At 31.2% G+C, this 14,566-nt stretch overlaps 1 protein-coding gene across 3 annotated transcripts in view; it reads left to right on the forward strand.

Moving 5' to 3' along the window:
- LOC148308499 (uncharacterized) overlaps nucleotides 1–14,566 on the forward strand; it is a 62,580-nt gene that overhangs the window by 23,471 nt on the left and 24,543 nt on the right. For all 3 annotated transcript variants that reach the window (XM_088261624.1, XM_088261623.1, XM_088261625.1), the window contains exons 3-4: nucleotides 2,244–2,449; nucleotides 10,499–10,634. In XM_088261624.1, the coding sequence (XP_088117750.1) occupies nucleotides 2,244–2,449; nucleotides 10,499–10,634 (342 nt within the window). The remainder of the gene's footprint in view (nucleotides 1–2,243; nucleotides 2,450–10,498; nucleotides 10,635–14,566) is intronic.

Here is a 14,566-nt window from a genome sequence, read left to right on the forward strand (position 1 = left end):
TTGAAGAATTCACTTAGCGATAGCATACTCGTACTTGCACTAGCTTGTGTTACTCACTAATTTAACAACCCGTCCGTTTTCAGCAAATTTCTTTGTGTGAGTCGCGTAATGGAAAACAGAAAGTTTGTTGTGCGTAGCGTTTGTCGTGCGAACCATAGCTGTATTTTTTTTTGAGCTTCTGAGAATCGAAACCGTTTCCTCCAGCGTAGTAGTCTTTTAGGGTAGCCTTTGAACGAACTTTTCACTACACTATGGAGACGGAAATGATATCAATAAATAAAATAATACCTTCTTGAGAAACAATAATTCGAATAGAATACACAAAATAATGCTATTCTGATGTTTTTTCTAACATTTTTTGGTAGAACTGCATTTTATATAATAAAATAACAACCATCTATATTGTTTTTAATACATATATTTTATTTGGCCAGTGACTAGCGTGGACAACGAAACCCGGTCGCAAGTCAAATAAAATTTATGTGGGAAAACTAATTTTACTAACCAATACTGTACATTACACAAAGCATCTCTTAAATCGAGTTAGAAATTTTACAGTTAAGTCAAGCAAACAGGATAATATTAAAGGGTATTTTGAGAAAATTGGAAACATAATTCCAGGACAATATGTACCTACAAGTATGCACCTGCGGTAGGATGTATGTAAATATGTACAAATATCGTCAAAGGAGATTTCCTCTCAGTGTGAAAGCAATAGCTATGAACCTATTCGGTCTGGGAATTCGATCGTACACCACTTCGTACAGACTTGTCGGATGCAGCGGAGTACCTGTTACAATACAGGTACGCTTAAATTGGTTCACAAGTGAAGAACGCTGCGCCGAGCTTTGCTTTGTGCAAAATCTAAACCCCAGGGAGGCAAAATATTCAGTAATAGCGACTGAACCGCATAATATCCCATATCAAACTAAATTCCAACCAGGAAATAAAATGGAAATCGTTGCTCTCTGAAATAGAGGTAATGTTTAAGTGCAACTAATATAGAATACGTATTAGGGTAACCACTGTCCGCATATAAGGTTGTTAATAGTTTGTGGCCGAAGTAACAAAGAAATAAATATTCTCTCCTTTTTACGGAAATAATAATCAAAATAGTAGATACTAGCAAATACTCGTAAAAGCTATACATGCTCTGATTAATAAAACTTAACGTTTTACAGTTATGAAATATATTATGATACATGTTATTTATAACATAAACTTAAAGCTGCACTTTTTTCTGGGTTGTAATATTTCCATTGGACCTTGCATGTCTTTATTTCAATCTTTGGTTCAACTATTTTATTTATTAATTCATCGTGAAGTATCAAATGGTTCGCCACCTTTCCTCTTTTTTCCTTAACGGTCTTCAACATTTTTTACTCGTCCACAACTGCTTCTTTCTATATATAAATATATATTATATACCAACATTATTCTGTTTATTCTCTAACACCAAAAGACTACATGCAAAGGGTCAAAAATCATCACCAAAATAGACATTCATAATCCGTAATCATAATAGCGTACCTCACCGATAACAAAATACTAGGGCGCACGGTAATGTTGTGTAATGTACCAAATATATACTATGCCATGACGTATTATTGCAAAAAAATATGTTTAAGGACCTGGAAAATTCGCATTATCTCTTGGAAGTAAGGTTTTTTTTTTTAGAAAAAAGTGTTATTAATGAAAAAGTAGTTCCCTGGTATAAATGGATATATATTATTCTTAAGTTAACGTACAACATATTTTTACATTTTATTTATTATTTCTTTATAAAAACAGTTTCAAAATATGTAAATACTCTACATAATACAAATTCCTTTTAAATTTTGCATAAAGTTAAAACGAAAAATATTATTATGCGAAGAAACCAATGCAATGTAGCAGAAGGTATGCAAATTGTGTAAAATTCCAATCACATTTATATTTTGTTTTACTATTTTGTGGCTTTTTATATAATATTATCTATATTATACAACAAATAATTAGCAAAAATAGGATGAGATCTGGTAAATATTAATTATCCTTTTATATATATTCAACCTATGGTTTTCTCTCTACGTAAATGAAAGGTATGAAATTTTGATAACAGATGTTTTAAGGATGACGTTTCAAATCCCATTTTATAAGATTCATATCATTTGGTGGCGATAAAGTTACGAGAGTGAACAAATATTAGTTTTGGGTGAAAGTTTTAATATTGAGACATAATTTAATTTTGTCATTTGTCGCAGGGGTCGTGGGGTTAAAGGACGTCATTGTGTCTGTCCCGGAGGCTGCGGCGTCAGGAGACACGGTGACCCTGGGCTGTAAGTACGACCTGGAGCAGGACGCGCTCTACAGCCTCAAGTGGTACCGGGGCCGGGACGAGTTCTTCCGGTACATTCCCAAGGAGCTGCCGCACACTAAAGTCTTCCCTCTGCCCGGAGTAGACGTGGATGTAAGTAATCGGTACTAATTCCTGGCATTCCAACATCTGTTGGAATGACAATAATTATTGTCTTTTTGTAAGATCATGAGGACCAATCTTTGTCACATCTGGCAGTAATTTAGTAAGATAAATTTAGATACAGAATGTAGGATGAACTTGATTAGCCACTGTTTGTCTATGATTTGGTCATTTTAGGAGTAGGTACGTCTCATAGAAATTTTACTGTCTCTGTTCTTCTTCCTGGTTCCACCCCTTATCTTAACTAATCGTATTTGTAGTCTGTTGAGGATAGCTCTCCTCGTCCTCAGGTTGAAGGTCCTTCTATCATATACAACGTCATCTAGGTCATGTTTTCGAATCATATTATCTTTCTGTAGCATCCATGAATTTTTTGGTCTTCCCCCAAGTTTTTTTTCGGGGTAGATCTTTGGCAATCGCCTGGTTTACAATATGTTCAGGTTCTCTACATTCTACGTGCCCATATCATCTCAATTGCCTAGAGTAGGTGTTATACTCGTACATCGTCCAGCATTCGGAGCCATAAAGTAGTGGGAAATAAAAAAAATGTCCATTGCAGTAAATATCTATACTAAGAAACGTTACAAAACTAAGAAATGGCGTTTTGTCTGTATGATTATATCCAACGTTATCTGTGTAAAAAAATAGTTTTTCAGTTCTCTGTACGACACGATGCCTTTTGCTCTTTTAGCCGATTAAACACATTTAATACCTAGATCGGGAATACCAGGTTTTACACTCCACTCTATCGAGTTGGTTCTAAATGGTTTCATCAATGCAAAATGCATTTGAATCGATGAGAGGTTTATGCGAGTATTTGTTACTAACCACTAGTTAAATAAAAATGTAGTCCGCGTGAAACATTTATTAAGAGTACCAACGATATTTTCGATCGGCCTCTTTCAGATTAGTTATGTGTGGTAATTTTATTTTTCTCAATAATCAATGTTACGGTAAATTCACAAGCCTTTGTTAAAAAAATCAATTAAATTCCTTTTTCCGAGATGCCGATAAAAAAACGTTTAATTTCCAAGAATTAAAAACAACAATAAAAAGTACAACTAAATTATGGCTAGAATGAAAAGATTTATAAACAGGGTCCTTTTTAACGACGGAGAGTTTGAAACCATCTGAAAAGTAATAAAATAAAGTACTTACTTGAAATGCTTCTCCCACAGTAATACTGAGAACTATTATTTTTTTAACTTTTAAAATTTTTAAAAGAAGTTGAACGTTTTAATAATGCCTTTAGTAAAAAAATACAGCTTTTGGTATATTTTATAAAACAATTTAAGAGTTTTTTTTTTTAATTTTTCAAAGGGGTTAATTGTGAAGTTAAATGCTCTAAGATTGTGAAATAATATTTTTTCCATGAGTATAGAAATAAATATTTCACATTATGTTCTTTCGTATCATTAATTTCAGTATGTCTCGGTGTGTTCTGTATTTTATTATTATTTTTTAATTGTTTTTATTATTACTTTGGTTAGTAATGAAATGCGTTTTCTAAATAATGTTCTATGACATCCACCTCAGCCCTTTAAAATAACAATTCGTATGTATTTAATTCTTAATGATCTTTGAAAAGAAGATGAGTGAAATTTCATCACTTTACACAAGCGACATGGAAGTTTCTAATATAAACGGAAATTCTTTCTAGAAAATATCACTGAATAAATTCCGTACACATTTACTATAAAATATTTTGAATTTTTTTTTTAATATCGGAAGTGATAAGTGATATGAGCTCTCTTTATTATTTATATAAATTCTTCTTTTCTTTCAAAGTCTTTCAGAAATATTTAAGTGGGAGTGTAATATCTCATATGAGCCCACGTGAATTTTTTTCTTACAAACATTGATGAAAGTAATATTTTTTAGAGCGTCAAATAGGAAGCTAGCATGAGTTTAATAATGCTGAAGGTTTACAAAAGGTTTACCTAATTCAACGAAAGAAGATATTAAAAGAGTACTCATACCCGCGGATCGCTTGTGTTTAATATAATATTTAACGACTTATTCAAGTGTTATTGTCTTGAGACCTGTATGATTTATAGTTTAAAACAAATATTTGAACACGTGTTCGTTATGTCATATTATGTGTCGCCAAGACGTATCAGCGTTCAGTTAATACGAATTAACGAAAAATTAGTTTTATACACCATTAATAACTTTTAAACGATTTGGCTATAAGTTCAAATATTTTTTTTTTCAAATCGGTACTTCATTCAATCTTTTAAATAAACACATTTCAAATAAGCACGTTCTTTATCACATAATGGAAATTCAGATATTGCGGTTTCGATATGTCGCTCACTCCTTCCAAGAACGTCATAAATAAAAAAAACTTGATTTTTCAGGAGAACGTTTTTAAAGTTCAAACATAAAATACAATGTATTAAAAATAAATATCAAGCCACTTATTTAACTTTTTACTGTGCAACAGATCTTTTTAGGTAATACCTGAATATTTTTTCTCCATTTGAAAATTTTTAGTATATTTAAAAAAATAATTAAACAATACCTTTTCTTCAAAATACAAAAATAACACTTTCTGCCCTATAGCGGGTAATTAAGTTAAAAATATGCCTCTTTTGCTGGGATATGGTACATTTTCTGGGCATCGCGAAAATATGCACAACTCAAAATTGTCGATTTTTGATTTATGACGTTTTTGAAAGGAGTAAGCTATGTAAAAGAATGCCATGAGCTGTTCCGTTTTTTTTTATTATTGGGTTCAAAGACAAATATTTACCATAAGAGATACAAAAATCTTTCGACATATTATAAGCATTGGATTATCGTAAGGCGGCCTTGGCTGGTGTGTGAATTGCGTGCCTTCGTAAATGAAGCATCGTATATGCTGGAAATGCGATTTGCGTTACTTTTTTCCAGTAACCACAGAGGGGAATAGATTTCGCTTAGTCGTGGAATTCCTGCAATGAGCGCTGTTGGAACAGGAGCTCAGGCGGCGAGGGGTGAGGAGCAGTCTTGTTTTTAGCGTTTTCTCAAAGGGCCGGCTGTATGGAAATCTTGCAACGTCATCTGCCCAGATTGCCAGCGTGCCTTAAAAAACTCCCGGCTGAGTCTTTAATGTGTTTGTCAATGGCTATCAATCACCGGCGGGGAGGCCCCCCCCGCCGCCCGCTCGCCGTCCGCCGGGGGCTGATCAATAGGCGCCAGCCGAGGGTGGCGCTCCGATAACAATGAAAAGTTGAAATCACTTTTTGATTCCTGTTGTTTCCTCCCCGTTCACGATATTGTCGCGTTTTTGGAGTTGACAAGTGTCTGTTGAATAGGAGTATCTTTTTTCATCTCGGAAAGTAAAGCGGATTATTTTTAGCGTTATACTTTCAGGGGGGTGTGACGGGTATCGGAAACACTCCATTTATATCTCTTTTCATCAATTTAATTTATATCCGCACGATGTCAACAAAAGTTATGTAAACGTATTTATTACAGATTTCAATTTTTGTAACAAAAATATAATTTTGTGAAGCTCCGTGGTCGTCGGTAATCTTGAAAAGTAAAATGATTGAACTTTTAATAAATTTCTGAAATGATTGTTTTTAAGAAATTTTGTCAGCGATGTGATGGTTTCTCAAGAACCTTTCAATTTCTTGGTATTAAGTCTCTATGTACAGTAATTTTTTTTATTTTTATTATTATAGATGTTCATCTAATCGATCATATTTTTATGCTAAATGTGATTTTATTAGATCTATGACAAATCAACTATTTTAGTTTAAGATTTTTACAAATTTAAAGTTAAAATTGAATTTTTAAAAATTTATTGTATTTCAAAATTAAATGTCACCTCTAAATATTTTACAGAAAATTTTGATAAATATATTTTTACTGGCCACCAAAAGAAGATAATTAATTATTTTTCGTAAGTCGTTGATACAAATATTGCAATGCACCATTTTTTCTCAAGAATTAATAAATCGTTCAATCTTAAACTAGAGATATTTAAAAATAATATTAAAAATTCAAGTATTCATAAAAAACACATCACAATAGAGTTTGAGTAAATAATTGTTAACAAATATGTGTTTTAATAGTTTATTTGATGACTTTTAACTTAAAATGTAATATTGATTCCTTCCTAATAGAACGGAAAGAACTATGTTTTGAATGTTGAAAGCATTAACTTTGTGGATCATACTGATATATTATTTTGAGAAGAAAAAAAAAACTTTTTTTTATTCACTCACATTTTTATTAACAACCAACTAGTTTCGGCAATAACCTGTTGTCCTTTTCAGGGTTCAATTTATATAACTATTGTTTTTTTTCATAAATATTTTCAGAAACAGATAATAAGAGTGATACTATAATTATAAAAATAAAAATATTTACAATATTAGAAATAAATAAGGTGCAGCAAAAATTCTTGATTTATATTTTCCGCTGTTGTCAGCGGTCCAATAACTCAACGTTTTTACTGATATATGGGTTTCTGCCAGCCTATGATCTAAATTTTACAATGGAATTGTGAATGATGGTATAACTTGTAGTGACCGCCGCCTTGTTTCTTTGGATTACATATTTCATCACACTACCTTCTCAAATTATTGTTAAATTTTAATGGACGTTTAAATTTTAAATGTATTTAGTTAAATTTAATTTCATAATTCGAAATATTTTTTTGCGATACACAGCGACTGGACTATAAAAGAAATTTGGATTTTCTTTCGGAATAGAAATTAGGAAATGACACAATTCATCTGATTCACATTATAAATAACTTTAAAATCCTGTATTGCGTCAGAAGTTGGCCTTTATGTTCTGAGTAATTGACGTGCGAGTTTCTGACTGTTTTGAACATCGTCTCAACTACAACCAATCTGCATTTGACCTAGTTGGTAATTTAACTAGGATAGCTATTTACACAGAAATTTAAAATTTAGGTTATATCTATACTATCCACTGACACTTCGTGATGGAATTGCATTTTTAATTTATTATTAGATTAAAACCAATATTTTTAGCTTTTCCACTTTTTTATTTAACCAGCGACCGGGTTTCGTCGTTGCCGACATCATCAGACTGGGGGCTGTCCCCCCAGTCTGATGATGTCGGCAACGACGAAACCCGGTCGCTGGTCAAATAAAAAAGTGGAAAAGCTAAAAATATTGGTTTTAATCTAATAATAAATTAGGTTTTATCATTTAATGATACAGAGGGTCGGCTCAAAGATCACACAAATCGACAAAGTAATGGATTTATTTAACACTGTTTTGTATGACGTTTCATATTATACATATGCTGTATATAATAATAATTTTTATGTGAATATTAACATGTAAATAATGAAATTGAAATATTTTAACAAATTAGTATTGTCGATTCCATTTTACGTTTTTAATATACGGGTACATATTGCGTTTTTAATACCAACATATTTAATAATACCTACTACAACCTGTATAAATGTTTGGAATTCCATTTAATAAAATTCTTCCGTAGATCAGTAAACAAAATTAAATTGTTGTGCTTTTAGTATCTTTTCATTATATGCCGTGGGTACCTACCTTATTTTATATAATGTTAATCATTTCGATTTTAATAATTATTCAGTGAAAATAAAATAACGTCTAAAAGCAATATCTTTCCGAGAAAGGAAATAAAGTAATACTTTATTTACAAAGGTATTTCACAAATGTAAAAGCTCTTTGAATTAAATCAAGAGCATGATGACTTTTACATAAAAACAATATTTTATTAAGATATGAGAGAAAAAAGAATAATTGATATTTTTCGATTATATTTCTTGATAAAAATCTTTTATTACGAATTGGATTTATTTTATTTCAATGCTTGATTTTTTTTGCTTTTTAATTCTTATAATCATAAAACGTTATTTCAATATTTATTTGTTGATTAAATTTCTAATATTTCAATGCTAATGAGAAATAACATTGTAATATTAAAATATTAACATGTTTTACATCATATATAATAAATAAAATTTAAAAAAAATCCGAATGGGTTTTATACGCCAACGGGTATTTTTCCGTGACTACGTATATGGTAGATGAGAGAAATAATAGAATATGTAGGTTTATTAGCAGCAATTTATTAATTATTAGCTTGCACACCGTTGCAATGGTGGGGTTTAAATTATTGGGCCGCGTCGAAAAAATAATGGACGACGCAGACGACACAAGAAATATTTAATCGTCCATATTTTCAAGCCAAATCCGGAAGAGCGGCTAACTGGGTTCTAATATGTTAAGTTTCTTGTCTCTATGAATGTATGAATACTATATAAGTACCTACCCGTTTGGTATCCGTCGACTTAACTGAAAGCATAATTCATCCAACAATCAATCAATCAGTAGTGAGATAGTTCCGAGTTAGATCGATGTTTTAGCAAATACCGTATTCACCCATGCCATGGACTAAATGTGAAGATGGAGAGAACACAATACTCGTACGTTACAGCGTCTTACTGAGCCTTGGTTGAACACAACATATAGCGAATACGTTCGTATCAATCGTTATTCATGAATACGCATCTAACAAATGTCCTTAAAATGAGGACCAAGGATGCGTTATCTCTCTAGTGCCATAAGGCATCTGGGCCCAATCACAACCTGCGTTATAATCATGCCCACTTCATTTTATATAGTTTGATAAAATATAATTCTCCTACCAGCATATTGAAGGAATATGATGTTAATTAATTACACTTTTTCTTACCTTATTATGAGTTTTACAACCAACCTAATATAGTCTACTCGAATGGGTTTTCTCTTCCTGTGTAAAATAAAGAATGACCTTTAAAGTCAAGGAGAGATGGGTCAAAAGCAGAATGAAAAAAAATCTTCAAAAAGGCCTTTACAATCTTTTAACACTATTTGAAATAATTTCATGTTTTCAAAATTAGACGAAGATTGATTGATTAAATGATTGATTAGTTGGATAGTTATAATATGTTTATATAAATATATAAATATATTTATATATATATATATATATATATATATATATATATATATATATATATATATATATATATATATATATATATATATATATATATATATATATATATCTTCCCGGTTTGGTACCTTAAGCGTCGACCTGTCTATCACTATGTCTTCATGTAAATAACAATTAAGATAGTAATGTGTCTATGAGGTAGTGCTCTATACACAATTGGGTATGAATGAAGGTAGAATCACGAAGAATAAATTATTTCATTGACTGATTTGGCAGTAACTTTGTGGTAAAATATATGAATTTTTAATTAAAATTTTACTTCTTAAAAATAAAGTTAAAACCACCACTCTGTCTTAAAATGTGTTGTGAGACGTGTTTGATGCATTCCGCATCATTTTCATACACTGTATGTGAAGCCAAGTCTAAATTTTAGAGTTGGGACGTTGAAAGTTGAAGAGCGAGATTTATTTATTTGAAAAAAAGAGAAATATTTGTCTTTTTATTATTTACAAAAAAACTTCATTTTAATACTATTTCTGTGAGCCTTAGCGGCTTAATATTAGAAATACGTAGGTATCAAAATGTGATAGAGTGGGCTCGAACCCAGAAACTCTGAGTATGCAACAGTAACAACGGGACCAAAGCCGACACATTCATTAATTATTATTTTAGTAAACACGGGACCAAAACCCGACGTTTATTTCTTTTTATCAGTGTATCATATTGTTCATTAAAATGATGCGGAATGCATGTCACAATAGATTTTCAAAAATGGTGGTATTTACCAAGTTAAACTTAAACTTAATTAAACTAACTAACTTACTAACTAACCATCACGCCGCTTCACCGCAGGAGTAGGCAAAGAGAATAGAACGCCACACCACTCTAACTTTGCAAACATTCTTCGCCTCTTCTTCATTTATGCATCTCCTCATGTCCTCATACATGCTCGACCATTATTTCGACTCCTGACCCGGCCACTTTCAGGTATTTGACATACCTGATTGTGCCAAGTTTAACTAACTTGTGCCAACTTAAACTAAGAAAAAAATAATTAAGTACAAAGTTTAATAGTTGATTATTTTTCAGTTGGGAAGATCCGGTCCGGCTGCGGTTGTGCTTCGCTCCGTGACGCCGCCCATCTCGGGCCGCTTCCGGTGCGAGGTGTCGGCGGATGCGCCTTCCTTCCATACGGTCATGAAGACGAGCTACATGCATGTCGTTGGTAAGTTCATCTTCCTATTTCCGATTTATTATAAAATGACGAAAGATTTATTATATATTTAAAATAAAATGATATTCCCTGAAGAGATGAGGCTTTCTTGTCCTGGCATCAACAGCAACCTGTATTCTATATCCTATTCAGAGGCAGACAACAGAGAGGCCAGTTGTCCAAGTGGCGAGCTTCTGGGCCGAAGTTTTTAGTCAAAAAGGCAGTGTAAAAAATAAGAGAGGATTTGAAGTAAAAAGAATTGAATAATATTCTTCTTAAAACTCTTATCAGAACACGATGGTGCATAGGGCACTGCATAATAGGGCAATGCACTGCATAAACACAGTGTTATCTTGATCAGCAAATGATGGAGCGATACATTACACACTAAGGAAAGGTAATCAGCCCTCCGCTTCAGGTAGTATAATAAAATAAGAAAAACACAAACAAGTAAAAAATTGTGACTGAAAACGATACAAACTTTGTTATTTATCAATTTGGCGTTTAATTATGTTTAGAACGGTATAGTCTTATTTTAAATGTTAAAATTAAGTACTGATTTATACGGTCTACTAAGTTGTATAATTTATTTTTAAAAAAAAACTTGAAAATTGAAAAAGAAAATTGGTGACATTTGTTTCGTCTTGTTAGGGTATTATCAAACTATTGTCCGATAGAAGTTTAATAATGCAAAAACAATTGTCAATAATTAAGAATAATGTTTTAAAAAAATGCAATTCAGTAGACCCTGAAAATCAGCGTTTGATTTTAAAATTTAAAAAAGTAAATTAAAAGTATTTATAGAATATTTAAGAAGAAGACGAATTTATTATCACGAAGTAGTAGTCAATCACATGCATGCGGGTAAATAAATACTCGTACCTTCTTGCATAAAGTAAAAAGTTATGATTTCCAAAGAGTTTGTAAAGTTATCAGTGAAGCCGTTTCTTTGAACAAAATATTATGTAATCTTTGCACGGTAAAATAAAGAGCGAGAAATTGAATCCATCTCTTTTGATCGTTCGTAACGTGCATAACAACTATCTCTCTCTATCACACTTTCTCATGATCAACACGTGATCTGAATCATTCACATTTATTTGAATAAAATACAGTTTCTTTCAGTCACTTTGGTTACACTGTACGTTCCAGCGTTATTCAAATAGGAATACATTATCATATTATGATATCTCGATTCCAAATAATATTTTTTTTCGGAATATACCAACTCATAACATTTTTCGATTTCAGCAAGTCCAATCTTTAAAAAAAATGAAGTTTAATACGGAAGAAATTATTTTGTAACCGTCGCGAAGCGTCAGTGGTCTAAATCAATATTTTCGGAATTCGAAACCAGTTGCGTTAACCGCCATATCACAATAAATAACAACTTTTTAAAATTAAGATATTTATATTGGTGGAAAGGATACTCAAAAATTTCTTTTTTTGTAACCCTTATCCGCACCTAATGGTGCATAAGGCACTGAATTGAACATAAGCAATATTATCTAAATTGTTAAATATATGAATGGAAGGTGATAAGCCATGCGCTTCTGGTACGGATATTAAATGAAATATTTCATTTTTTCATATTCAAGCCTTTATCCGCACTCCAATAGTGCACAGGGCACTTCATCATATAAACACAGTATTATCTTGATCGTTAACACGTGATGGAAATGTGACCAACCCTCCGCTTCAGGTACCAGTCCAGGGTAATATTGAATAAATATTAGAGTAAATATATCACTTATATCTATTTGACCCCCTCCCCTGGGATTCGAACTCGGGACCGTTGATTTCTACACTTTGGAGGCGGAAATGTACACTTATAAAAAGGGACAAAACAGTTAAGATTTTTTTCATTTATTTGTGTTTAAAAGAAAATCGAGTAAAGTATCGCCTCCAAGTCCGCTTTTTATTTTGTTTCTGATATTATAACTGGCTGTTGAAAGTGCGTGAACATGATAAATTCCGTGAAAACCGGGATTAGTAGCTTATAATCTCGGAAAATTCGTTTCCGAAAATCGCTTGAATTCCGAGATTCCTTTTCTTGGGATTATATTTCTACTTCTGATATTTACAAGAAAAGATTATGATAAATATATCGGAACCCTTATGTAGGATATAAATCTAAATCTTAAGATATCAAATAAGGCAGAATACCAAAAAGCTTTAAATGGTACAATAACAAAAGCTCCGATCTTAGTTGGACAATTCTGTAGACTAAATAAATATAATGAAATCCGAAATATCATATAACAGTAAAATTTTTCCCGTTAACAGCAAACAGTAGCTATATAATTACTCAACAAATAATCACATGAGATTCAATTAACAGTGTTATTTTGAAAAGTATATGTTACACTTAAAATCAAATATAAATCGTATTTTTGTAAAACGTGATAAATATATATATATATATATATATATATATATATATATATATATATATATATATATATATATATATATATATATATATATATATAAATAAATATTTATATGTATATATATATATATATATATATATATATATATATATATATATATATATTTATATTATATAGTATTTTTTACAATGTTCACAATCTCCATAAAAATTCTAATCTCTGCAAAAGGTTTTCATAAACCCAAAAGTTCTTTTCTGTTTATTTAAGGTGCTTTTGTTAAACATTTTGTATTATCAGTTTTTATAAAATAAACTCGTCGTTGTATTGTTCGTTCTCACATTGTTCACAAGAAGGGCGGTACTTTACGTCGAGAATTACGCATTTAAACGTTAAAAGGTCGGATGGCGCGGAAATGGCCACGGAAAAGTTATAAGTAATGTATATCATTAGTGTGATGTTTCACATTGAGATGCGGAGCAGGTCCCAGCTGCGGTGATGAAACGGAGAACAGGAATGCTGGAAATGTTAACGTCCAAATGCAATCAAAAACAGGATTCCGCCTAAAAATGCCACCACTGGGTTTTGCGAATGTCGCCCTTTACCTAAAAATATTATACAATGTCATTACGTTGTACCACAAATCGTTTCATATTTTTTGGAGACATTATGAGATTTGGATATTGTGTGATAAATATGTATACATGAAATATTCCCTTTCTCGTCACAAACGAGCCAAGTACTTTATGTTCGTATTTCGTATTAAATTTATTATTATAATTTGAATTCTATTGTCTAATATCTGATAAGTAATAATCACGGGAAAAGTTTTCACGAAAAAATAATTTTCACATAGTGATTTCAATATGACACATTGAATATGAATGATCTCAATTATATAATAAGCTGTATTTTTTACTGATTTAACTTAATATTCAAAACAAAACCTCATTTTACTTATCGCAACCAACTACCCTAGATTTGTAAAGATTAAAAAAAAAACTATGTGATCATTAACACTTGGCATTTCATCCAAAAAATAAAATCATTTACTTACATAATGGATTTTTTGTAATAACGGTTAATGGTTAGTTATAAATAAGATTTTTTTGAAGAAAAAACTACTTTTAATAAAACATAAAATAGTTTTTCTTTGAGTTTGTTTTAAGAGTCATATATAAATAATAAATAACTTCTCTCTCCGTCATGATAAATAACCATAATGATAATTTTTGATAATTTATGCAGCGCCATTTTCGTAGAATATTCCTACATATATTACTATATATTTATCTCTCTTTTCTCTCATGTAATGAAATGTGCCTAATAAAAGTGACGCGTCCTTGAAATTTCCCTCTCGATTCTTGTTCAATTATTAATTATTGAATATCCACCTAAGAACTTTCACATCGAAAATATATTTTTTTACTTACCTCTTAATACATATTAAGAAAATGCTTGGCTTTTGTATGTATTAGTTTGTTTCTTATTGAAATTCACAGATGGCACTGTTGTTTGCTACGTGATTTGTTTTCGTAAAGAACTTGTCCTCGA

Source organism: Brachycentrus maculatus, unplaced genomic scaffold (assembly GCF_059751285.1).
Source record: "Brachycentrus maculatus isolate JH-2025_06_01 unplaced genomic scaffold, ASM5975128v1 h1tg000160l, whole genome shotgun sequence".
Lineage (NCBI taxonomy): Eukaryota > Metazoa > Arthropoda > Insecta > Trichoptera > Brachycentridae > Brachycentrus > Brachycentrus maculatus.